The sequence below is a fragment of the Coregonus lavaretus genome, assembly GCF_964263955.1.
Source record: "Coregonus lavaretus genome assembly, chromosome: 9".
Classification (NCBI taxonomy): domain Eukaryota; kingdom Metazoa; phylum Chordata; class Actinopteri; order Salmoniformes; family Salmonidae; genus Coregonus; species Coregonus lavaretus.
The window spans coordinates 16,016,683-16,042,327 of record NC_139996.1 but is presented as its reverse complement, the minus strand read 5'-3'; the positions used below and the strand labels follow the sequence as shown (position 1 = coordinate 16,042,327).

Genomic DNA, 25,645 nt, shown 5'->3' with positions numbered 1-25,645 from the left:
GAAGAAATGGCCTATCCATAGCCTATGCACCTGTCAGTATACCTGCTTGGCACATCGCATGATATTGGATATTGGAAAATAGTGCAGTTCGCTGATTTTTCAGTTGAGAAATGTACAGTGGGGAAAAAAAGTATTTAGTCAGCCACCAATTGTGCAAGTTCTCCCACTTAAAAAGATGAGAGGCCTGTAATTTTCATCATAGGTACACGTCAACTATGACAGACAAAATGAGATTTTTTTTCTCCAGAAAATCACATTGTAGGATTTTTTATTAATTTATTTGCAAATTATGGTGGAAAATAAGTATTTGGTCAATAACAAAAGTTTCTCAATACTTTTATATACCCTTTGTTGGCAATGACACGGGTCAAATGTTTTCTGTAAGTCTTCACAAGGTTTTCACACACTGTTGCTGGTATTTTGGCCCATTCCTCCATGCAGATCTCCTCTAGAGCAGTGATGTTTTGGGGCTGTTGCTGGGCAACAGACTTTCAACTCCCTCCAAAGATTTTCTATGGGGTTGAGATCTGGAGACTGGCTAGGCCACTCCAGGACCTTGAAATGCATCTTACGAAGCCACTCCTTCGTTGCCCGGGCGGTGTGTTTGGGATCATTGTCATGCTGAAAGACCCAGCCACGTTTCATCTTCAATGCCTTTGCTGATGGAAGGAGGTTTTCACTCAAAATCTCACGATACATGGCCCCATTCATTCTTTCCTTTACACGGATCAGTCGTCCTGGTACCTTTGCAGAAAAACAGCCCCAAAGCATGATGTTTCCACCCCCATGCTTCACAGTAGGTATGGTGTTCTTTGGATGCAACTGGCGAGCACATGGAGGTCTGTGCGGCCCCCCAAAGAAATGCCACCCTATACCATGACTGACCCACCACCAAACCGGTCATGCTGGAGGATGTTGCAGGCAGCAGAACGTTCTCCACGGCGTCTCCAGACTCTGTCACGTGCTCAGTGTGAACCTGCTTTCATCTGTGAAGAGCACAGGGCGCCAGTGGCGAATTTGCCAAACGTCCTGCACGGTGTTGGGCTGTAAGCACAACCCCCACCTGTGGACGTCGGGCCCTCATACCACCCTCATGGAGTCTGTTTCGGACCGTTTGAGCAGACACATGCACATTTGTGGCCTGCTGGAGGTCATTTTGCAGGGCTCTGGCAGTATTCCTCCTGCTCCTCCTTGCACAAAGGCGGAGGTAGCAGTCCTGCTGCTGGGTTGTTGCCCTCCTACGGCCTCCTCCATGTCTCCTGATGTACTGGCCTGTCTCCTGGTAGCGCCTCCATGCTCTGGACACTACGCTGACAGACACAGTAAACCTTCTTGCCACAGCTCGCATTGATGTGCCATCCTGGATGAGCTGCACTACCTGAGCCACTTGTGTGGGTTGTAGACTCCGTCTCATGCCACCACTAGAGTGAAAGCACCGCCAGCATTGAAAAGTGACCAAAACATCAGCCAGGAAGCATAGGAACTGAGAAGTGGTCTGTGGTCACCACCTGCAAAACCAGTCCTTTATTGGGGGTGTCTTGCTAATTGCCTATAATTTCCACCTGTTGTCTATTCCATTTGCACAACAGCATGTGAAATGTATTGTCAATCAGTGTTGCTTCCTAAGTGGACAGTTTGATTTCACAGAAGTGTGATTGACTTGGAGTTACATTGTGTTTAAGTGTTCCCTTAATTTTTTTGAGCAGTGTGTGTGTGTGTGTGTGTGTATGTGTGTATGTATGTATGTATGTATGTATGTATGTATGTATGTATGTATGTGTGTGTGTGTATATATATATATATATACACACACAGTTGAAGTCGAAGTTTACATACACCTTAGCCAAATACATTTAAACTCAGTTTTTCACAATTCCTAGTAAAAATGCCCTGTCTTACATCAGTTAGGATCACCACTTTATTTTAAGAATGTGAAATGTCAGAATGATAGTAGAGAGAGAATGATTTATTTCAGCTTTTATTTATTTCATCACATTCCCAGTGGGTCAGAAGTTTACATACAATCAATTAGTATTTGGTAGCATTGCCTTTAAATTGTTTAACTGGGTCAAATGTTTCGGGTAGCCTTCCACAAGCTTCCCACAATAAGTTGGGTGAATTTTGGCCCATTCCTCCTGACAGAGCTGGTGTAACTGAGTCAGGTTTGTAGGCCTCCTTGCTCGCACACGCTTTTTCAGTTCTGCCCACACATTTTCTATAGGATTGAGGTCAGGGCTTTGTGATGGCCACTCCAATACCTTGACTTTGTTGTCCTTAAGCCATTTTGCCACAACTTTGGAAGTATGCTTGGAAGACTTATTTGCGACCAAGCTTTAACTTCCTGACTGATGTCTTGAGATGTTGCTTCAATATATCCACATAATTTTCCTTCCTCATGATGCCATCTATTTTGTGAAGTGCACCAGTCCCTCCACATCATGATGCTGCCACCCCCGTGCTTCACGGTTGGGATGGTGTTCTTCGGCTTGCAAGTAACCCTCTTTTTCCTCCAAACATGACGATGGTCATTATGGCCAAACAGTTATATATCAGACCAGAGAACATTTCTCAAAAAATTACAATCTATGTCCCCATGTGCAGTTGCAAACCGTAGTCTGGTTTTTTTTATGCCGGTTTTGGAGCAGTGGCTTCTTCCTTGCTGAGTGGCCTTTCAGGTTATCTCGATATAGGACTTGTTTTACTGTGGATATAGATTATTTTGTACCTGTTTCCTCCAGCATCTTCACAAGGTCCTTTGCTGTTCTGGGATTGATTTGCCATTTTTCGCACCAAAGTACGTTCATCTCTAGGAGACAGAACGCGTCTCCTTCCTGAGCGGTATGACAGCTGCGTGGTCCCATGGTGTTTGTACTTGCGTATTATTGTTTGTACAGATGAACGTGGTACCTTCAGGCATTTGGAAATTGCTCCCAAGGATGAACCAGACTTGTGGAAGTCTAAAAAAAAATTCTGAGGTCTTGTCTGATTTCTTTTGATTTTCCCGTGATGTCAAGCAAAGAGGCACTGAGTTTGAAGGTAGGCCTTGAAATAAATCCACAGGTACACCTCCAATTGACTCAAATGATGTCAATTAGCCTATCAGAAGCTTCTAAAGCCATGACATCATTTTCTGGAATTTTCCAAACTGTTTAAAGGCACTGTCAACATAGTGGATGTAAACTTCTGACCCACTGGAATTGTGATACAGTGAATTATAAGTGAAATAATCTGTCTGTAAACAAATTACTTGTGTCATGCACAAATTAGATGTCCTAACAGACTTGCCAAAACTATAGTTTGTTAACAAGACATTTGTAAATTAAAGAAACATTTTTGTTAAGAGTATTATTATATTATTGATCGATTGACTATGACTTTTTAAATCACCCTGTAGTGCTATTTGTAGAGTTAGCTCCAAGTAAATGTTGCAATTCTTCAGTAATTCCTGAACCTGCGACCAAAAACAAGCTACATATGGACAGTACCAAAACAAATGATCTAATGATTTTGTCTCTTCGCAGCAAAATCTGCTGGGATGGTTGTATCCCCCATATATATAACATTCTATTTGTTGCAAGAATTTTGTATAATAATTTAATTTGAAAAACTCTGTTTTGAATCGTTTTGTGTATCACTTCATAAACCATGTGCCATGGAATCAGTACATCGAAAATCTCTTCTCAACTATTTTGCTATCTTTAAGGCACAGCTGTCCATTTTTTGGTCCTTAGATTAAACTGGTATACTCCACCAGTCCTAATTATGATGTCATTTACAAAGATTATACTTTTTTTTTTAATTCCAAAGATATTGGTATTTTATCAATTAGTATATTTTAGTTTAACCATAATAATTGTTATAATATTTTGTTCTGTCTTTTCTGGTGGATTAAACTGAAATTGCAACCAACTTTCTATGACTATAAATAACCGAAAGAGAGAGGTTGTAATCTGAATAAAGTGATAAAGGCAATTCTTGAACCTGGGGTGAGACATTCATACTAATCTGCTAGAGAACCAGTTCAGATTTAAGAATAACGTTTGTATGACTGAAGCCATAGTGAGAGGTCTAATACTTGAATATTAATAATTTCTGCCCTCCGAATTCATATTCATTATATATATAAGGCCCATTTAATTTTGTCTGGCTTGCCGTTCCAAATAAAATATATTTTTTGCTCATAAAACAAACAACGAAATGAGTTACCTCTGGTTCGTTCAGCCATTCCTATGGGGAAAATAAATGGAGAAAGAATAAGCTTTTGGGATACACGCCGAAAAGATGGTAATAAGGTACTGTACTCCCTGTTTACCCACGACTGCGTGGCCAAGCACGACTCCAACACCGTCATTAAGTTTGCTGACGACACAACAGTGGTAGGCCTGATCACCGACAACGATGAGACAGCGTATAGGGAGGCTTTCAGAGACATGGCAGTGTGGTGCCAGGACAACAACCTCTCCCTCAACGTGAGCAAGACAAAGGAGCTGATCGTGGACTACAGGAAAAAGAGGGCCGAACACGCCCCCATTCACATCGACGGGGCTGTAGTGGAGCGGGTCTAGAGTTTCAAGTTCCTTGGTGTCCACATCACCAACAAACTATCATGGTCCAAACACACCAAGACAGTCGTGAAGAGGGCACAACAACACCTTTTGAAAAGATTTGGCATGGGTTCCAGATCCTCAAAAAGTTATACAGCTGCACCATCGAAAGCATCCTGACGGGTTGCATCACCGCCTGGTATGGCAACTGCTCGGCATCCGACCATAAGGCGCTACAGAGGGTAGTGCGTACGGCCCAGTACATCACTGGGGCCAAGCTTCCTGCCGTCCAGGACCTAAAGACTCCAGTCACCCAAGTTATAGACTGTTCTCTCTGCCATAAGACTGCTGAACAATTAATGAAATGGTCACCCGGACTATTTGCATTGGGAAATGAGTTTCATAATTGTTGTTAATGTAATTCATGAAAGCACACTTTTAAATATGATCAATCAATTAAACAAATACATATCAGCCATTATCGGAATGACCCTTCAGTCATAGCCACAGGAAGTGGGGTGCTGAGGGTGCTGCAGCACCCACTGGAAAATCAGAAGAAAAAAAATATATATTTTGTACCAGTCAAAAGTTTAGACACCTACTCATTCAAGGGTTTTTCTTTCTTTTTACTATTTAGAATAATTTGAATAATAGTGAAGACATCAAAACTATGAAATAACACATATGGAATCATTTAGTAACCAAAAAAGTGTTAAACAAATCAAAATACATTTTATATTTGAGATTCTTCAAAGTAGCCACCCTACCTTGATGACAGCTTTGCACACTCTTGGCATTCTCTCAACCAGCTTACATTTTAGTCATTTAGCAGAAGCTCTTATCCAGAGCAACTTACAGTTACTGAGTGCATACATTATTATATATATTTTTTTCATACTGGCCCCCCGTGGGAATCGAACCCACAACCCTGGCGTTGCAAACACCATGCTCTACCAACTGCCGGCCATTCCCTCCCCTACCCTGGGACAATTGTGCGCCACCTCATGGGTCTCCCGGACAGAGCCTGGATTCGAACCAGGATCTCTAGTGGCACAGCTAGCACTGCGATGCAGTGCCTTAGACCACTGCGCCACTCGGGAGCTTCACCTGGAATGCTTTTCCAACATTCTTGAAGGAGTTCCCACATATGCTGAGCTGCTTTTCCTTCACTATGCAGTCCGACTCATCCCAAACCATCTCAATTTGGTTCAGGTCGGGGGATTGTGGAGGCCAGGTCATCTGATGCAGCACTCCATCACTCAGCCTGGAGGTGTGTTGGGTCATTGACCTGTTGAAAAACAAATGATAGTCCCATTAAGCCCAAACCAGATTGGATCGCGTATCGCTGCAGAATGCTGTGGTAGCCATGCTGGTTAAGTGTGCCTTGAATTCTAATTAAATCACAGACAGTGTCACCAGCAGAGCACCCCCACACCATAACACCTCCTCCTCCATGCATTACGGTGGGAAATACACATGCAGAGATCATCCGTTCACCCACACCGCGTCTCACAAAGACATGGCGGTTGGAACCAAAAATCGCAAATTTGGACTCAAGACCAAAGGACAAATTTCCACCGGTCAATATCCATCCAGGATACCCAGGCCAGGTCAATTAGAAAGGCCTGCTCGCTGAAGTGTTTTAGGGAGCATTTGACAGTGATGAGGGGTGGTCGTTTGACCGCAGACCCATTACGGACGCAGGCAATAAGGCAGTGATCGATGAGATCCTGGTTGAAGACAGCGGAGGTGTATTTAGAGGGTAAATTTGTCAGGATGATATCTATGAGGGTGCGCATATTTACAGATTTAGGGTTGTACCTGGTAGGTTTGTTGATCATTTCTGTGAGATTGAGGGCATCTAGTTTAGATTGTAGGACGGCCGGGGTGTTAAGCATATCCCAGTTTAGGTCACCAAGCAGTACGAACTCTGAGGATAGATGGGGGGCAATCAGTTCACATATGGTGTCCAGAGCACAGCTCGGGGCTGAGGGGGGTCTGTAGCAAGCGGCAACAGTGAGAGACTTATTTCTGGAAAGGTGGATTTTTAGAAGTAGAAGCTCAAACTGTTTGGGCACAGACCTGGATAGTACGATAGAGCTCTGCAGGCTATCTCTACAGTAGATTGCAACCCCACCCCCTTTGGCAGTTCTATCGAGTTTGTTGCCTTTCCACTGGCACTGTAGAGCCTAAATAAATCTGCACCCGTTGGAAAGCTAGGATTCCCCTATTTATTAAACAGTAGCCATTTGAGCCCTGATTTATTGAATGATGGAATAATTTTATAAAGACCAAAGTACTTGGTTGTAATGTTGAAATATCCAAGCCTGCACACCCAGGAGCTCTCCAGATGGAGGGTTGACCACATGTTGACAACCTGTGACTAACAGTGCAGTTCTAAGTGCCTTGATCAATGGCAGGAGGTCTACATGGGATCAGACACAGCAGCTTTCCAGTGTCACATCAACACCATTATCCGAGAAACCCTAGACCCACTCAATTTGCATACTGCCCCAACAGATCCATTTTCACTTTAGTCATTTAGCAGACGCTCTTAACCAGAGCGACTTACAGTTAGTGCATACATTTTTTTTTTTTTTTATACTGGCCCCCTGTGGGAATTGAACCCACAACCCTGGCGTTGCAATCGCCATGCTCTACCAACTGAGCTACACGGGACTCACAGATGATCCCACAGATGATGCAATCTCTATTGCACTCCACACTGCCTTTTCCCACCTGGACAAAAGGAACACCTACGTGAGAATGCTATTAATTGACTACAGCTCAGAGTTCAACACCATAGTGCCCTCAAAGCTCATCACTAAGCTAAGGACCATGGGACTAAACACCTCCCTCTGCAACTGGATCCTGGACTTGCTGATGGGCCGCCCCCAGGTGGTAAGGGTAGGTAACAACACATCTGTCACTGATACTCAACACGGGGGCCCATCAGGGGTGCGTGCTCAGTCCCCTCCTGTACTCCCTGTTCACCCATGACTGCATGGCCAGGCACGACTCCAACACCATCATTAAGTTTGCCGACGATACAACAGTGGTAGGCCTGATCACCGACAACGATGAGACAGCGTATAGGGAGGTCAGAGACCTGGCCGTGTGGTGCCAGGATAACAACCTCTCCCTCAATGTGATCAAGACAAAGGAGGTGATTGTGGACTACAGGAAAAGAAGGACTGAGCACGCCCCCATTCTCATCGACAGGGCTGTAGTGGAGCAGGTTGAGAGCTTCAAGTTCCTTGGTGTCCACATCACCAACAAGCTATCATGTTCCAAACACACCAAGACAGTTGTGAAGCGGGCACGACAAAGCCTATTCCCCCTCAGGAGACTGAAAAGATTTGGCATGGGTCCTCAGATCCTCAAAATGTTATACAGCTGCACCATCGAGAGCATCCTGACTGGTTGCAGTCTAGGTCCAAAAGGCTTCTCAACAGCTTCTACCCCCAAGCCATAAGACTCCTGAACAGCTAATGATGGCTACCCAGACTATTTGCATTCCCCACCCCCCTCTTTTACGCTGCTGCTCCTCTCTGTTTATTATTACATTTTAGTCATTTAGCAGACGCTCTTATCCAGAGCGACTTACAGGAGCAATTAGGGTTAAGTGCCTTGCTCAAGGGCACATCGACAGATTTGTCAACTAGTCGGCTCAGGGATTAGAACCAGCAACCTTTCGTTTACTGGCACAAGGCTCTTAACCACTAAACCACAAAAAAATAAGGTGTATTTTTTTTTACTTATTTATTTTTTACTTAACACTTATTTTTCTTAAAACTGCATTGTTGGTTAAGGGCTTGTAAGCATTTCACTGTAAGGTCTACACCTGTTGTATTCGGCGCATGTGACAAATACAATTTGATTTGATTTGAATAATGCTTACTTTTTCATGTAGGCTATAATAATAGTCATGAAAATGTGGTTAAAAGTCATGGAGAAGTCATGGAAAATGTATATAAACCGTTAACATTGAATAATCAGAAGTCTCTATAGCATAATGTAATTTGTGAATATCGGTGAACATAGTCTAATTGACCGACATGGAAAAAATGCAGCTCCTGCACTTCTTCCATCCCAAGTCAACAACTGGGGATATGACGTCTACCACTGTTTTAGTAAGTGAGTAAGAGTAATGCTGTGTTCATGTACTACTCGGAAATGTCAGACTTGCTAACTGGTGCCGCGTTCATCCTGTTAGCAAGTCGGACATTTTCGAGTTTCCTAGTTCCGACTAGAACATGAACGCGGCAGTAGACTTGCAGGTTACGTAACTGAAAAACAGCCATTGTAACAGTTGTTGTTGTTATAGAGCAATATAGGATAACCCATTCATCACTTCACTTTCACGGACAGGTTTGTTCAGTGGTGAGATACTCGTTCTAATAATAATTAATGTTCAGCAACACTGACAAAACATGTAGGCTATTATCAATGTATCCAGCGTTCAGTGTGAACGTGCAGCTGTTACTTTATTACACTTTAGAATTGCAAGCTCGAGGCACACCACTTAAACGTTTACCAAATGTTACATTGTTGTTAGTTACATTGTTGTTACATTGTAGATACATTGAAATCGCCAACGCTTCAAACCATCGCGAAGCCCTTTAAACTGAACAACGTAATAGGCGACCGGTTGAAGCAGTCAATATGTCATGTTTATATAAAAAAAAGTCTGTATTCGTTTAAATATGTTGATCATAACCGTAAACTAACATAAACACTATTAGGCATCAACCGTATTCACAACAAGTCAACAACATAATCCGTGAAGCACAAAGCGGTTTGTTGACACCGACAGCTGGTGGTGGTGCTACGCTCTTTGTCCACGTCCACCACCCTGGTGCACTAGGCTAGCCTACTGACAGATAATGCCTGCAATTGCGCTCAAAACTATATTAAATAAATACATTTTGCATTTATGTATCAAATTCAGATCTAAATGCAGCCTGTCAGTATGACATCCTGAAGACCCTCTCCTCTAAATATACATATTAAATAATATTCATAGGGAATATGGGAAATATCACTTATGGGAAATAGACCTCTTAAGCTATTGGTTGAACTGGACACTTCTTGTTTGTTTCAAGAGAAACTAAATGTTATGAGGAAGCAAGAATAAAAAAGAAAAAATGAGGAAGTGGAAAGATCATTGTTTTCTATTCAATGTTCTGTAAACAGGTGCGGTAGGCTTACACTAAACACCAAGCTCTGTTGAACCTATTTTCCCACTAGATGAGTTTGTGTTATCACATTTTTCTTTCTCCTTCAAGCCTATCTATTCAGTGTTGACCAACATTGATTAGCCACACCTTGACCATGTTGCTCTGGCCAGAGAGCCACCAGGTGGCTGTGGTGTCAGTCCTGCTGTGCTGGTTGACCCTGTGCTGGTGCAGCCCTGACCCCAGGCTCAGAGAGTCTCTGATGCAGCAGGAGGCCTCCCGGCAGACAGGGGGCAGACTGCTGCTGACAGAGGCAGAGCTGCGGCTAAGTGCACAGCTGCACAAACTGAAGGAGCAGGAGATGAAGAGCTCGGACTTCCCTCCTGCCTTGCACTTCTTCAAGGCGAAGCCACTCATCCAGCGCAGCCTCATCTATAGCCTACTGCAGAGGATGCCCAAAGGTACACCAGATCCCAAATGGACCCTACCCCCGTTCCCTTTGCATTTGTGATAAACTGAGAGGATACATGTAAGCAAATATGGCACAGATATAATGTACTTCATTGTAAGCCACACAGCAGTGGAACGGCTCATAATAATGGCCAGAACGGCGCAAATGTCATGGCATCAAACACCTGGAAACCATGTGTTTGACGTATTTGATACCATTCCACTGATTCCGCTCCAATCATTACCACGAGCCCATTCTCCCCAATTAGGGTGCCACCAACCTCTTGTGCCACACAGGTTACGATGATCTCCTCCTCTGATCTGTTTTAGGGGCAGCACTTCATGTCCATGACTTCTCCATGGTGGGAGTGGAGTGGCTGGTGAGGAATGTGACATACCGGCCACATTGCTACATGTGCATTACAGAGGACCAGTCAGTTCGGTTACTCTTTTCCTTTAGTCAGCCCAAACCAAAACCTCAGTGCTCCTCTTGGATGCTGCTGGAGACCCTGAGGGCCAAAATGGGCAATACCACTGACCTTGACAACAGGTAGGAAGTAGGAACATATGTCATTATATACAGTGCATTCGGAAAGTATTCAGACCCCTTGACTTTTTCCACATTTTGTTAGGTTACAGCCTTATTCTAAAATGAATTAAGGAAAGGATCTCTCTGTACTTTGCTCGGTTCATCTTTCCCTTTATCCTGACTAGTCTCTGTGTCCCTGCCGCTGAAAAACATCTCCACAGCATGATGCTGCCACCACCAAGCTTCACCGTAGGGATGGTGCCAGGTTTCCTCCAGACGTGACGCTTTGCATTCAGGCCAAAGAGTTCAGTCTTGGTTTCATCAGATCAGAGAATCTTGTTTCTCATGGTCTGAGAGTCTTTAGGTGCCTATTGGAAAACTCCAAGCGGGCTGTCATGTTTCTTTTACTGAGGAGTGATTTCCGTCGGGTCACTCTACCATAAAGGCCTGATTGGTGGAGTGCTGCAGAGATGGTTGTCCTTCTGGAAGGTTCTCCAATCTCGACAGATGAACTAGAGCTCTGTCAGAGTGACCATCGGGTTCTTGGTCACCTCCCCTGACCAAGGCCCTTCTCCCCCGACCAAGGCCCTTCTCCCCCGATTGCTCAGTTTGGCCAGGCGGCCAGCTCTAGGAAGAGTCTTGGTGGTTCCAAACTTCTTCAGTTTAAGAATGATGGAGGCCTCTGTGTTCTTGGGGACCTTCATTGCTGCAGAAATGTTTTGGTACCGTTCCCCAGATCTGTGCCTCAACACAATCCTGTCTTGGAGCACTACGGACAATTCCTTTGACCTCATGGCTTGGTTTTTGCTCTGACATGCACTGTCAACTGTGGGACCTTATATAGACAGGTGTGTGCCTTTCCAAATCATGTCCAATCAATTGAATTTACCACAGGTGGACTCCAATCAAGTTGTAGAGACATCTCAAGGATGATCAATGGAAACAGGATGCACCAGAGCTCAATTTCGAGTCTCATAGCAAAGGGTCTGAATACTTATGTAAATAAGGTATTTCTGTTTTTTATTTTTAATAATTTGTTCGAAAATGTCTAAAAATCTGCTTTCGCTTTGCCATTACTGGGTATTGTGTGTAGATTGCTGAGGATTTTTTTGTTATTTAATCCATTTTAGAATAAGGCTGTAACGTAACAAAATGTGGAAAAAGTGAAGGGGTCTGAATACTTTCCAAAGGCACTATATGTCATTCAATATGTCAAATGACATAAATATGTATATGTCATTAAATGTAATTATATATGTTATGTCATTTATATGTCATGGTCATACCATGTCTAATCACACAAGTATCTCCCTGGGGGAATACAGACAAAATTAGATTTTCTATTTGACTCATATCTTTCAAATTGTATGCACTCTCCAACAACCTGGTCGTTTAATCTGTGCAGCCTCATCCGCAACCTTACACTCTTCACTGAGGACCCAGAGGCTGCCTATCCCAGCCAAGACGTTGTTTGGAAGAGGTTTGAGCAGGCGTTCATTTCGGCTTGGGGACTAGTCACCTACGCTCCTGTGTTCAAGGACTATTACTATGAGGGCCTGAGGCAGTTCTACATGGATAGTATCATGTATCTGGAGCTGAGGGCTTTGCTTCCACAGGTAAACAACACATACAGATACATGTTTATTGTTCCATGTGATATGAGTTCAGTTGTGTGATTGATAAAGTTGTTAAGATCATTCCACACACAATACATTGAGTTGACCTGTCATTTTCAAGGTGTAACCAAGATGTATTGTCTATACATAAGAGGCTGTGTAATTCTTACATGTTTGTTACTGATGCACAGACATACGAGCTGGATGGGAGCACACATGACAGTGCCTGGGGCCTCAAGACCTATCAGGACGTGACCAGGCAGTTTGTGTCAGAACACCCAGACTTCCTGGGAGCTCGGGTCATCTTCACTGTGCACAGGTGACTATGCAGGAGATGCACATGATCCGTGTAAAGATGGAATTAGAATCATGGGCCCTCTAAAAGTTGTACAAGGATTTGTTTATTTAAAAAATATACAGAATTAAAGGAAGAATGGGCAGAACAAAACATCTCATATTAATGTTGAGATTGAATGTACTTTGTGAATCTGTGTTTGTCTCAGGGGTCTGAATGCGTCCATGGCATGGAAGAAAGTGGAGGAGGCTATGAACCTACAGAAAGCCTTTCCAGAGATCATGGCTGGATTTGACCTGGTAGGTAGATCCTTAGTCACAAGACTCCTCAAAACTGTCTAATTTCTCTTAGGAAATTACCTAAAATGTATTTATTACTTTTATTACTAGGTAGGTTTATTAATAAATAGGTATAGGCTGTGCAGGGTGATGTTGACATGTCTGATGTTCTCTTCTGGTACTAGGTGGGTCGGGAAGATAGTGGAAGACCCCTCTGGTACTTCAAGGAGGCCTTGTCTCTGCCAGGTGAGAGAGGAGTCAACCTTCCCTTCTTCTTCCACGCAGGAGAGACTGGTGAGCACATGAACCCTTCCACCTCATCTGAAGTGTTCATATTTAGTCTATACTCATGGAATGGGCCTATTAAAAAATGAAGCCCCGGGGCCTATGATTTCTTAATCTGGCCCTGGTTAGGGTAGGGACGTCCCAGGGATCCCAGATAGCACTAACCCTGATGCAATAAGACTGTTACAGTATAAGCCAATACTCCCTATTTTGTGTTGTTGAGAATGAAGTTTGTACAGTACAGATAAGTGATTACTACAATCTACATTGATGGCATCATTGATTGACCTCACTGTCATTTGCAGATGAAGAGGGCACTGATGTGGATGGGAACCTGCTGGATGCTCTACTGTTCAACACGTCTCGCATCGGCCACGGCTTTGCCCTGCTGCGCCACCCGGTGGCCAAGGCACTCTCTAAGAAGAAAGGGGTGGCTGTGGAGGTGTGCCCCATCTCCAACCAGGTAGGGCATTATCACTGTCACCACACTCACATGTTGATGAACGATTAAGACTGCTGCCCAACCACAGATAGAGGTAAGGGGGTCGATTTGGGGTTGGTCGTATCTGCATCTTCATTGAAACTCTTCATTTTAACATCCTTCTCCAGGTACTGAAACTGGTCTCAGACCTGCGGAATCACCCAGCTGCTGTTCTGATGTCAGAGGGCCATCCCCTGGTGATCAGTTCAGATGACCCTGCCATGTTTGGATCTTCTGGCCTCTCCCATGATTTTTACGAGGCGTTTGTGGGTTTAGGTGGAATGAACTCTCACATAGGTACTCTCAAGGAACTGGCCATGAACTCCATCAGGTGAGGTCAAGCTAGCAGGTCCAGGCACCGTACAATAACCTGGACTAGTTTAGCTACTTGCAACCGTTTATGCCATGGCATGATAGGGTAAGGATTCTGACTTTCTATTTTTTCATGTTCCAGGTACAGCTCTCTGTCGCCACAGCTGAAGGAGAAAGCCTTGGATTTGTGGCAGAGAAAATGGGACAAGTTTGTCTCAGAGAACTCACAATAGAGACCTGCTGGAGCAGAGTCTGGGGCAGAGGAGTGGTCATTCGGACGCTGACTGGGACAGTGGGATCACCCCAGTCTGTGAGACTGTTGCTTGTAGCCATAGGAAGGGAAGGATATTTGGAATGCTGGTCCCAAATGGACACACAAGTAGAAATGTTGTTCAAAATTCGGACAAGGGAAAAGATGTAGTAGTTATTGAAACATTATTTGTTGTAGACGGAGCTGTAGACTGTTTGGCAAATTAGGTTTGAGAAGGAAAGAGAACAAGCTCATATCGCCCTCAAGTGGATAGGGTGTGTATAACACTCCTGTAAGAAATCAATTAGCAGACTACACCGCTGTCAGCTCCCACAAAATGGAGGCCCCTGACAGAAGTTGAGTTCACTAGTCAAGGAGTCATAAAGGAAGCTGTTTTTTCACACAAAGGCATTTTATCATTATTTTATGTATTTGCACGTTAATCGTGAATTCAGTGAGGCTCTACATGGCAATAGAGCACTGTGTGAAAATGCTTACACTGAATGAACTGACCCGCTAGTCTTCGATTTCTTTAATCACATTTTAAGCTAATAATGTTGTTTTAATGGAGAATTGTTTTGTACAGATTTAATTAATTCATTATACAGATACTCTTATTTTAACAAGGGACATGGTATGACAAATACATGCAGAACAGTAGGCAATGCCTTATTCATGGCCACACTTTTCTATGAAGATCAGATTAATTAGTTTTTCCCTTTATTACAAATAATGTATTATCTACATTTTCACACAAGAAACGTATTTCTCCATAATAGTCTAATAATGCACGGCATCGTAAGGCCTTGTCATCCTTTATCGACTGCTGGTGTTGAACTGGGAGAAGTAACTGTCATCTGGGATGTTAGTGTACACCTTCTCCAGATACTTTTTCCTGAGAAGAGAGGAATGCATTTGTCTATAACTGATATCAAGAACAAAACTGTAGGCATTTGATATGTCGTCTATGCAGTGCTATGGGCAGGTCAACAAGCTCTAGGGCTGGAGTCAATCCGTATTGCAGAAGATCAGCGTTAAAATGTAAAGGTAATTTGCGATTGAGCCGACATATGCAGTGTTTACTGTGAATGCAGTCTCTGTGAACATTGCCTTTAAATTTCAATCGAGCGATAACGCGGGATACGGATTGAATTGAGCTCCTAGTTGATCATGTGTCCATTAACTGTTCGAATCCTGTTGATCAGTTTCTTCTGCACAATTTAATTATTTCTGAGCACATAAGTGTTACAAAAGAAAATGTGACAAACAATCATACTGTACAGTAATGAAGCCTGACAGTGCAACATCAAACAAAGCAAAAGGTATACAGGTGCATCCATGTGTCTAAACCTTAACATATGGAAAGCGTCTTACTGTTCCTGGTGGGCCTCAGCCAGCTGTGCGTTGGTGTTATCCAGGGTGCGACGGAGCTGCTTGTTGATGCGGGCCTGCCGTCTCTCCAGTAGTAGGGCGGTGCGAGCAGAGGCCACACGGAACAGGTCCTGCTGGAGCTCCTGCTGCTGCTGCTCAGCCTGAATTCTCTGCACCAAACATGAAGAGAAGGTTAACACCATTTATGGGTGTTGCGATCTACGCCTTTTGTCCTCTTTTACAAGAGAGAGCACAACGTACTGCAATGAATACATCTCTGCTCAAGGTAAACAAGGTAGATGTACCCTATTCTCCTCTATCTGTTGCTGCTGGCAGTCAATGATGTGCTGCAGCTGCTCGTCCGTGAGGCCCTTGTAGCTGTCGGGCCTGAGGCGGGACAGACCCAGCACACTGATGCCCTGCTCCTGGCTCTCACTCAGCAGGTCCCCCTGCAGCTGGTTCAGGATGTCTGTCCTGTTGTCCTCCTCCTGCTGCTGCCACTCCTTCCACCGCTTCTCTGCATTCTCTGCTGCCTGGGAACAGACAGAGAAAATATCACACAGTTGACAGAATGACCTTCTGTTCCCCCACATACAAATCACACCTGGTTAGATTCAGTGCCATCAATCCTAATGACTCACCTTTGCCAGTTTGACAACCACACCTGGTTAAGCATCAGGTAAAGTATAATGACTCACCTTTGTCAGATTGAAATTCTTTGTAGCCAGGGCTATGGCTCTCCTCCTCTCCTCCTCGATTTTTTGGAGCTGGAGAGCTTTGTTGTCCAGGTCCACTCTGTCCTGGTCATACTGCTGCTCTGCAGGTACAGAGTGTGTTTTGAGAGGAGGCAGTGAGTGTATCAGAGTCTAGCAACAGGACAGGTTGTGTTGGGTTGTAGCCTACCTTCCTGTCTCTGCTGGTGTCGTGCTGTGGCCAGCTCATGCCGCTGCTGGACGGACCACTCTCTGAGCTGCTCCTGCTGATTCTTCAGCCTCCTCTGGCTGTCTGGGTCCTCACCCACCAGCCCCGGCAGCATCTGGATCCCCTCCTGATTCCTAATTTTGTCCGGGTTGCTCAAGTCATACTCTCGCCGACTCCACCGCGGCTGGAAGTTCAGTCTGAAGTCCTCTATGGCTCCCTGCAGCAGACGCTCATCCTTCAGTTGGCGTTGATCAAGTAGACAAGCAGCCTTGTCGTTGCGCAATGCATCTGCAGCTAGAGCACATGCATTCCAGAGACATATTTACATTTACGTCATTTAGCAGACACTCTTATCCAGAGCGACTTACATTTTCATACTTTTTTTCCCCTACTAGTCCCCCATGGGAATCGAACCCACAACCCTGGCGTTGCAAGCACCATGCTCTACCAACTGAGCTACACGGGACATATGACACTAGCTAGCTACTAAACTTATTGGATCAATAAAACCTTAATATATCAGAGTTGCATTGAAGCTTACTGTATGCATGGAAGCTTATATAGAGCTGTCAGGACTCCCATGCTGTATTTTTTTTGCACTTACCATATGCTTTATGTGACTCTGCCTCTGCCTGTTCTTTTTTCTTTCTTTCATTCACTTGGGAATCAAGAGCCTCTTTATCTATCTGTCAGGAACAGAAAAGTGTGACATGTCTTCAAAACTGAATTAACATTACACTTTAGTCATTTAGCAGACGCTCTGATCCAGAACGACTTAGTTTTAGTGAGTGCATACCTTTTTTCATACTGGCCCCCTGTGGGAATCGAACCCACAACCCTGGCGTTGCAAGCGCCATGCTCTACCAGCTGAGCTACAGTGATGTTACAACCGGTTACACAGTTGCAACACAGATTAAGCATTATATTGACCAGACCAGATACTGTACTCAAGTGGTCGCTGTAACAATGAAAATAAGTCTTCAAAAATGGTAGGCAGTCGGGAGGATCAGGTGGGAACATTCTAGCCAATGAGAGGGCAGATACGCGTGTGAACAACTCCGATATAGTTTTTTTCTCAAAGTTGCTGGGATGTCACCTGTCCTACTTACGTCAGTATACTCGTGACAACCTATTGTAAGTATTAAAACACGTATATTCTATCATATAAGCCTCACGTAGCAAATAAGGCATAACATTTTTTGTTGACCAAATTCGACACTCATGACCATACAAAAACTTCTAGCTTGGTGAGCGAAAAAACTAAACGCCAACTGCTGGAGAAGACAGAAACTTACCCCAATCGTTCTAACTTTAGCATTGAAAATCCTATCTTGACGTTGCATCTCTCTATTACGCCTCCTTTCCAAACTAGCCGCAGCAATGCGGCCCGAAAGTAATTCAGCATTGTACATTTTCCTATCTTCCCTTACTGTCTCGCTGTGGTGAGAATCAAATGACCAAGGGCAAATGCACTCTGCAAACACATCGTTGCTAAGATACCTGACGTTCGGATACCTATGCTGCTGTTCATAACCAAGTGGGAAGGTGGTAATTACATGTTGAATGCATTCAAGTGCTTTGAACTCGTTGAGAAAAGCCGATTGACAAATGGCCAACAAGCTGTCTACCATGAACTAAAAGTGCAGTTATCATGCTAGTGAACAAATTGTAGTATTAAAAAAACATCGATAGCTTTCTATAAATAATGTTTTGCTGCATTTAACTGCCGAAAATTCTGCTAGAGGTAATTTCCTAAGTAGGTGAGGTCAGCATGTGGGTGAAGTGGGCGCTCAGGGATGATAGACTAGTTTCCCACTAGTAATTACCAGTTGGAGGGGCGTTCAAGTGACATTTTCACAGGCACTTAACCCTAATTGTGCATGTAAGGCGCTCTGGATAGAAACATCTGCTAAATGACTAAAATGTATGTGGTAAATACCATCTTCCCACTTGGTTATGAACATAGCAGTATAGGTATTTTTTCGCATGCATGGATTGGTCAGTCTTGCAGACAGACAGAAAGACAGACATTTTGACTGCAACAATATTTTTTTACAACTTCTCTTATTTATGACACTGCAAATCAAGGACAGAAAAGCACATCTCCATTTCAACAAAATTAAATAAGCACCGTTGTGTTATAGCAATGCATAGGTATATGCCACATTTAGGTTGGTAGTCCAGTGACCCATAGAACAGAATATAAAAAAAACAAAAATACATAAAATGTGGTTTAGTCTTGAGGCAAACATGAATCTCCTTTATGCTGGTCCATTAGAAGGGCTTGATGATGTTTTGGATTTCCCATTTTTGGCCAGTGCATTTCTCAACCACAAGTTTCTGTTTCTGTATTTCTAAACATCTTTTTGTTTGTCTGTTCTTGAGTTCTTTGCCCTGGAAAAAGATACATATTTTAATGCTTTTCAACAGTGGACCTCTTTGGCAAAAAGGAAATAATTTAGGGGTGTATACAGTATAGGAAAGAACTGCCTATACTGTATTAGGAGTATATTGAGTTGAGTGTCTACGGTGATCTGCACCTGCGTAAAGTCCCAGTGAATGCCCATGCCCTTCTGCACAGCCTCGTTACAGTCGTACAGATCAGGAACAGTGTCTTCCCCACTGTCAGCCAAACACCTGTTGTCATTGTACTTGTGGGACTTTAGGCCACCAATGTAAAGCTCCCCATTACTGTGGTAGTAGGTGTGCTGAACAATCAAACAAATAAAGATGGGGCGTTAGATCTTCCCTTGAATACAGAGCAAAGTTAGTTAACTGCAACAGTAAGAGACAGGATTGTAAGGAGTTACCTGTGGGCCATAGTTGAAGCAGTCGAAGGCTATGGGTGTATGACCAGGATAAATTCCTTGATCTATACATATGTTTGCATCCAAGTTCTTCATCTACAAGTAGGAGAGACAAATATTAAGCAAGGGATGACATACTTTATCAAATGTGCTCATAATCTGGATAAATAGACAGGTATTCAAACCTACAATTTAAAAACTACAGTTTAAAACATACAACCACACACACAAAAGTATTGTAAAAAACGCACCCCTCCATAGGCCAGGATGTTGTCCCATGTGTCCAACTGAGGATACACATTGTCCAGGTACCACTTGAAGGGCTTACATTTCAGCTTTTCTCTGAGCTCCCTTCTCTCTGACACATCACCGATATCTATTCCATGATCCTATTGTTGAGTGTGATTATGGATTATTTGTTGTATCCCGCAAAATTGTTGTATTATCAACATATCAAATTATGTAATAAATAAAAAGCTTGCAAAACTTCAATGGTTTTATGAGTCTCATGAAGGTAGAATTTGTGTTTAAAAAATAAAAAAAATAATAATAATAATAATAATAATAATAATTCGGTACGTTATCATAAGCTCATACCTTAATGGGAATGTTCCAGGCAAGATTGACATTATGTTTGTACTCATCCATCCAGATCGCTGCTGCCCTCAGTGCATTCCTCTTCATGGAGATGCTCAGGTCAGGTGCGTAAGGCTTGTGGTTCCTCTCAATGTGGGCGATCTTAGAACAAGGCACTACCTCTATGCTTCCTCCACACAGCCACACCTGAAAAAGTATTATTATTTGTGGAGGACATTGCCAATTGTACTATTTAATGACCACAGAAAACAATGTTATCAAAAATATGAGATGTTCACAGAATCTGGTAAAAATAAGAATGGTGCATAATATTGTTGCTGCTCACCCGCACACCTAGCTCAACATTTTCCCCTCCATACACTTTCATTCCACCATCGAGGGCACCGATTTCTCCCAGGAATTTCCTGTCTACCACCATGATTCCCATGATAGAGGGACTCCTGATGACAGAGAAAGAGTTCAAATAAACACTATACTCACCCCACACACAACCACAAACACGTGGGTCTGACAGTGTGAGTGATTCCATTTGCCTGCTCAACATACTTTCCTGGCAGTGACGTGTCGTTGAGATGGTACCACTCCGGCCTGAAGGACTCATACATACACCACAGAGCCCAGTCAAAAGCATGGGCCGCTGGGACGTAATGGACAACTTCCAGGTCATAGTAATTCACCCTGTCAAACACAGGGGACACCACCACTGTCCGGTCTGCCTTGATACGAGTCAACAGAGGCTCCGCCCTGCAAGCACAGACAGCAGAGTGATGGAAAACAACTCACTGGCCCTGTTCCTATAGTTCAAAGACTGCTGAACTGTTCAAGGTGAGGGACAAGTTTCACAGATATTTAACTTGATGTGCAATACGGCAACTACTGGCACAGTAGCTATTTCATAGACACTGTACATTCCTATATACTCTTACCACTCCTTGTGGACCTCAATGTGAGCGTCTAGAATGGCAACCACATCCGCAGTAGCAGCTCTCCACCCAGAGATGCGAGCTTGAGTTAAACCCAGTGATTCAACGTGTCTCACTCTGACCATGCGAAGCCCAGGATTCTGCTCCTTAATGGATTTGACATAGACATCCAGGTCCCCCTTCAGATCATCTGATTGGGTTTTTTAAAAAGGTAGGAAATTAGTATTTGATCCCCTGCTGATTTTGTACGTTTGCCCACTGACAAAGAAATGATCAGTCTATAATTTTAATGGTAGGTTTATTTGAACAGAATAACAACAACAAAATCCAGAAAAACGCATGTCAAAAATGTTATAAATTGATTTGCATTTTAATGAGGGAAATAAGTATTTGACCCCCTCTCAATCAGAAAGATTTCTGTCTCCCAGGTGTCTGTTATACAGGTAACGAGTTGAGATTAGGAGCACACTCTTAAAGGGAGTGCTCCTAATCTCAGCTTGTTACCTGTATAAAAGACACCGGTCCACAGAAGCAATCAATCAGATCCCAAACTCTCCACCATGGCCAAGACCAAAGAGCTCTCCAAGGATGTCAGGGACAAGATTGTAGACCTACACAAGGCTGGAATGGGCTACAAGACCATCGCCAAGCAGCTTGGTGAGAAGGTGACAACAGTTGGTGCGATTATTCGCAAATGGAATGGAAGAAACACAAAATAACTGTCAATCTCCCTCGGCCTGGGGCTCCATGCAAGATCTCACCTCGTGGAGTTGCAATGATCATGAGAACGGTGAGGAATCAGCCCAGAACTACACGGGAGGATCTTTTCAATGATCTCAAGGCAGCTGGGACCATAGTCACCAAGAAAACAATTGGTAACGCCGTGAAGGACTGAAATCCTGCAGCGCCCGCAAGGTCCCCCTGCTCAAGAAAGCACATATACAGGCCTGTCTGAAGTTTGCCAATGAACATCTGAATGATTCAGAGGAGAACTGGGTGAAAGTGTTGTGGTCAGATGAGACCAAAATTGAGCTCTTTGGCATCAACTCAACTCGCCGTGTTTGGAGGAGGAGGAATGCTGCCTATGACCCCAAGAACACCATCAAACATGGAGGTGGAAACATTATGCTTTGGGGATGTTTTTTTGCTAAGGGGACAGGACAACTTCACCGCATCAAAGGGACGATGGACGGCGCCATGTACCGTCAAATCTTGGGTGAGAACCTCCTTCCCTCAGCCAGGGCATTGAAAATGGGTCATGGATTGGTATTCTAGCATGAAAATGACCCAAAACACACAGCCAAGGCAACAAAGGAGTGGCTCAAGAAGAAGCACATTAAGGTCCTGAGTGGCCTAGCCAGTCTCCAGACCTTAATCCCATAGAAAATCTGTGGAGGGAGCTGAAGGGTCGAGTTGCCAAACGTCAGCCTCGAAACCTTAATGACTTGGGGAAGATCTGCAAAGAGGAGTGGGACAAAATCCCTCCTGAGATGTGTGCAAACCTGGTGGCCAACTACAAGAAACGTCTGACCTCTGTGATTGCCAACAAGGGTTTTGCCACCAAGTACTAAGTCATGTTTTGCAGAGGGGTCAAATACTTATTTCCCTCATTAAAATGCAAATCAATGTATACAATTTTTGACATGCGTTTTTCTGGATTTTTTTGTTGGTATTCTGTCTCTCACTGTTCAAATAAACCTACCATTAAAATTATAGACTGATCATGTCTTTGCCAGTGGGCAAACGTACAAAATCAGCAGGGGATCAAAAACTTTTTTCCCTCACTGTACTCATACAAAAGCTGTCAGTATAGTTTGGTGAGACGTACCATTGGAGCTGTGGTCATCCACCAGAATGATCTCTCTCAGCAGGTGTTCAGGGGTTCGGTCGATGATGCTGCGGATGGCTCGTTTAATGATAGACAGGGCCTCGTCCAGGTAGATCAACACCACAGCAATACTGGGCAGGTCCTTGGGGTACTTCTTCTGCAAACATCTGTTGAAGCAAACTAACCATCAATTACACTCCTCATTGGTATATTAAAGGGATACTTCAGGATTTTGGCAATGAAGCCCTTGATCGACTTCCCCAGAGTCAGGTGAACTCACGGACACCATTTTTTTGTTTCTGCATCCAGCATGAAGGAAGTTAGAGGTAGATTCACAAGCCAATGCTAACTAGCACTAGTTAGCAACTTCCTTCAAACTGCATGCAGAGACATAACAATGGTATCCATGAGTTCATCCGACTCTGGGGAAGTAGATAAAGGGCTTCATTGCCAAAATCCTTAAGTATTCCTTTAATACAAATTCTGTCTTGATCTTGAAGTTCAGTAACATGCAATACTGAAGCCACATCTCGTTACCATTGTAGACAGATTCAAAGGCATAGATACTGTACATATCCCATGATACAGTACTTCCTTTCTGGTTTACAGCTGAATAATCGTTATGGTGCATGAAAGAAGGAATGTAACAACAGACAAGCGATAGGGTGAGTGAGCGAGAGAAACATTAAAAGGTTGAAAAAAAACGGCGTTAGAGAATCATTACTTTACTTGGATTCACGTGTGTCTGGTAGCTCTCGGTTGAGAGGCAGACGATCGCTGAGGAAAACATTGTAGCCATATTTCTCAAACAAAGCTTGTGCCGCCTCCTGATCCTCCTCCGATAGATTCTCTCCCCAGCCCTGAAACAATGGAGAGTTGAGGAACAGTTGGGAAGTCTTTGGCGCCTCCTGCTGGGGCTTGGGCTTCTGTTCATCTTGTTCTCTCTGCTCTGGCTGCGAATTGGCCGGAGCTGCCACAACTTTCTGGTCTTTAAATCTCTCGCTTTCATCCACAAGCATTTTCTGAATGGCATCCTGCTTTTGTTCCAAGTTTTTGAACAAATCGTCTGAGATAAAGACAAAAAAAGTAGGTTTTATCCCAATTTAAACACAGAAATAGCTCTCTATTACACATTTACAGTTGCTTTGTGAAAATGTATAAAGTAGTCTAAATATCTTCATTCACATATTTAATATGCCAGTGCTGAACAGATAATAGCGTTGTCTTCCAATCAATATATATTAAAAGCACAGTCACACTTTCTTTCACATGTATAAGTTAAATAGCCAACATGTATTTTAATATAACAGAAAGTCAGCGACACTAATAATTTTCATGAATATGTATTCATAAATAATTGATAAACTATTAATAAATAAGTATGTAATTTATATAAAAGGTATTGTGATATATTTTGCCCTAAGAGTTGTGCAAGGTTGGTAGAATTGTATTCACAACTGTAATGCCCGCCACAGGTACTTCCACCAAGTATTAACTCTGGGGTGTGAAGACATACACAATCAAGACATTTATTTTTTAAACATTTTCTATAATAATTTTTCACTTTCAAAATGCAGAGTAGGTTGTGTAGATCTGTTGGGTGGAAAATCGAATATAAACCCTTTTTAGATTGAACTTTAAAGCAGCAAACTATGAAGACTGTGCAATGCGTATTTAGACTCACTATAGCGACTGCATGGTAGGAACTCTGACCAGACATCCTCATAGGCCTACCTATGTTATTTGTAAACATCTAAGCATTTATAATATAGAAAGGTATTTATAAACATTTAATGGTTAATTCATTAGTTATTTCATGCTCAGTAAAAAAAACACAAAAAAAAACATGTTTTGGGGGGTTACACTATTTTATGGTAGGCTAAACATATTAATCACTAATTCTTAGTTAATAAGTGTGTATATAAGTATCTTATAAGGACTTTATTTTGTCTTATTAGCCATATTAGGACAATAACCTAATCTTTAGCCAAAATAAAGATAATGTAAAATAGGGACCTTGTAGCAGTCGTAAGGGCATGACTAAGTCGCTTTGGATAAAAGTGTCTGCTAAATGGCATATTATATATTTATATTATTATATTATAGGAAATCAGCAGAAGGTTTGGTAGGTTGAGGTATTTACAAGTCTGGGAGATCCAATGTTAGGTACATATAAGCCCCTTGGCCCCTCCCAGGACCGCAATTATCCAATTGGCAATTACAACCAATAAGATGGCTGTACGACGTAAGTCAATTTCCACATTCATTGTTACATGGCAAGTTCTACTTAATCATTACATCGCCATTCATAAATAGACTCCAAAGCCTGGCGCGCAGGCCAAGTATCTTATTTTTTATGCGCACTCCTATTACGCACAAACAGAATGACAGACAAAACGTAGCTATGACACAACGCGGGAAATATGAACAAAGGAAACCATTAATTGAATGAAATAAACAGCACTTCTATCTCGTGAATGTTGCGATGAATCTGTGCACCGAAACAACGATTCACTCCTGAGTAGAGACAACGGTAAATTACCTAATTTTTCATGTGGAACAGAAAGCCTACGGAAATACCTTTCCAAACAAACATTTATTCGACACTAGATTAGGCGTAGGCACAGTAAATTATAATACTGGCAAAACAGCAATATATACATTTTGAAAAAATGATTTACGACCTATAGGGAAACAAATAAAGTATTAGTATTTATAGAGCAAGCTACACAAGAAACAGATTTAGGGTGCCTTCGTAAATTCACTCTGGCTATCTACTCCGATTTCAGAGCACTTGTCTGAGTGCCAGAGCGAAGAATAACTGATGAATTTACAAACCCACCCTTAGTATATGCTGGCTCAATGTGAAACTAAAGAGTTCAGAGTCCAACACGTGTAGGCCTATGGGTCCGCACAGCAGAGTTCTAGAATATAAATAAAGCCAGTGTCATGTGTTCCCTATAAAGTGTTACAAAAACAAA

General features: G+C 43.0%; 3 protein-coding genes across 3 annotated transcripts; 1 reads left to right on the top strand and 2 right to left on the bottom strand.

Annotated features, from left to right (window-relative positions):
* The first annotated feature begins 8,796 nt into the window (after window positions 1–8,796).
* Window positions 8,797–14,918, top strand: LOC311134957 (adenosine deaminase 2-A-like). Its single transcript, XM_084168728.1, has 10 exons — window positions 8,797–8,927; window positions 9,833–10,182; window positions 10,502–10,721; window positions 12,106–12,316; window positions 12,508–12,635; window positions 12,820–12,910; window positions 13,075–13,183; window positions 13,480–13,637; window positions 13,784–13,986; window positions 14,110–14,918. Exons 2-10 carry the CDS (start codon window positions 9,879–9,881, stop codon window positions 14,198–14,200), a joined length of 1,515 nt encoding a protein of 504 aa, XP_084024854.1. The 5' UTR covers window positions 8,797–8,927; window positions 9,833–9,878; the 3' UTR covers window positions 14,201–14,918.
* On the bottom strand, window positions 14,626–18,032 carry ribc2 (RIB43A domain with coiled-coils 2). Its single transcript, XM_084168729.1, has 7 exons — window positions 17,805–18,032; window positions 17,114–17,195; window positions 16,492–16,803; window positions 16,287–16,405; window positions 15,894–16,121; window positions 15,592–15,758; window positions 14,626–15,112 (listed from the first exon to the last, which is right to left on the bottom strand). The coding sequence occupies exons 1-7, from the start codon at window positions 17,919–17,921 to the stop codon at window positions 15,034–15,036; spliced, it is 1,104 nt and encodes a 367-aa protein (XP_084024855.1). The 5' UTR covers window positions 17,922–18,032; the 3' UTR covers window positions 14,626–15,033.
* A 398-nt stretch (window positions 18,033–18,430) lies between these two features.
* Window positions 18,431–23,683, bottom strand: LOC311134876 (putative polypeptide N-acetylgalactosaminyltransferase 8; the record flags this gene model as incomplete). The annotated part of the gene is made up of 10 exons (XM_084168646.1): window positions 18,431–18,903; window positions 19,050–19,217; window positions 19,320–19,412; window positions 19,568–19,705; window positions 19,914–20,099; window positions 20,239–20,353; window positions 20,460–20,657; window positions 20,840–21,026; window positions 22,665–22,831; window positions 23,394–23,683. 10 exons carry the CDS (start codon window positions 23,681–23,683, stop codon window positions 18,784–18,786), a joined length of 1,662 nt encoding a protein of 553 aa, XP_084024772.1. The 3' UTR covers window positions 18,431–18,783.
* Window positions 23,684–25,645: the final 1,962 nt, after the last annotated feature.

Bases quoted from the DNA above. Each gene is read 5' to 3' on its own strand.
- ribc2 (XM_084168729.1), bottom strand. From the start codon at position 17,921: ATGTACAATGCTGAATTACTTTCGGGCCGCATTGCTGCGGCTAGTTTG. The intron at 16,804-17,113 runs GTAAGTGCAAAA...CATGTGCTCTAG, and splicing joins AGAGTCACATAAAGCATATG to CTGCAGATGCATTGCGCAAC. The intron at 15,113-15,591 runs GTAAGACGCTTT...CTCTCTTCTCAG, and splicing joins GCTGAGGCCCACCAGGAACA to GAAAAAGTATCTGGAGAAGG.
- LOC311134957 (XM_084168728.1), top strand. From the start codon at position 9,879: ATGTTGCTCTGGCCAGAGAGCCACCAGGTGGCTGTGGTGTCAGTCCTG. The intron at 10,722-12,105 runs GTAGGAAGTAGG...TAATCTGTGCAG, and splicing joins ACCACTGACCTTGACAACAG to CCTCATCCGCAACCTTACAC. The intron at 13,638-13,783 runs GTAGGGCATTAT...ATCCTTCTCCAG, and splicing joins TGTGCCCCATCTCCAACCAG to GTACTGAAACTGGTCTCAGA.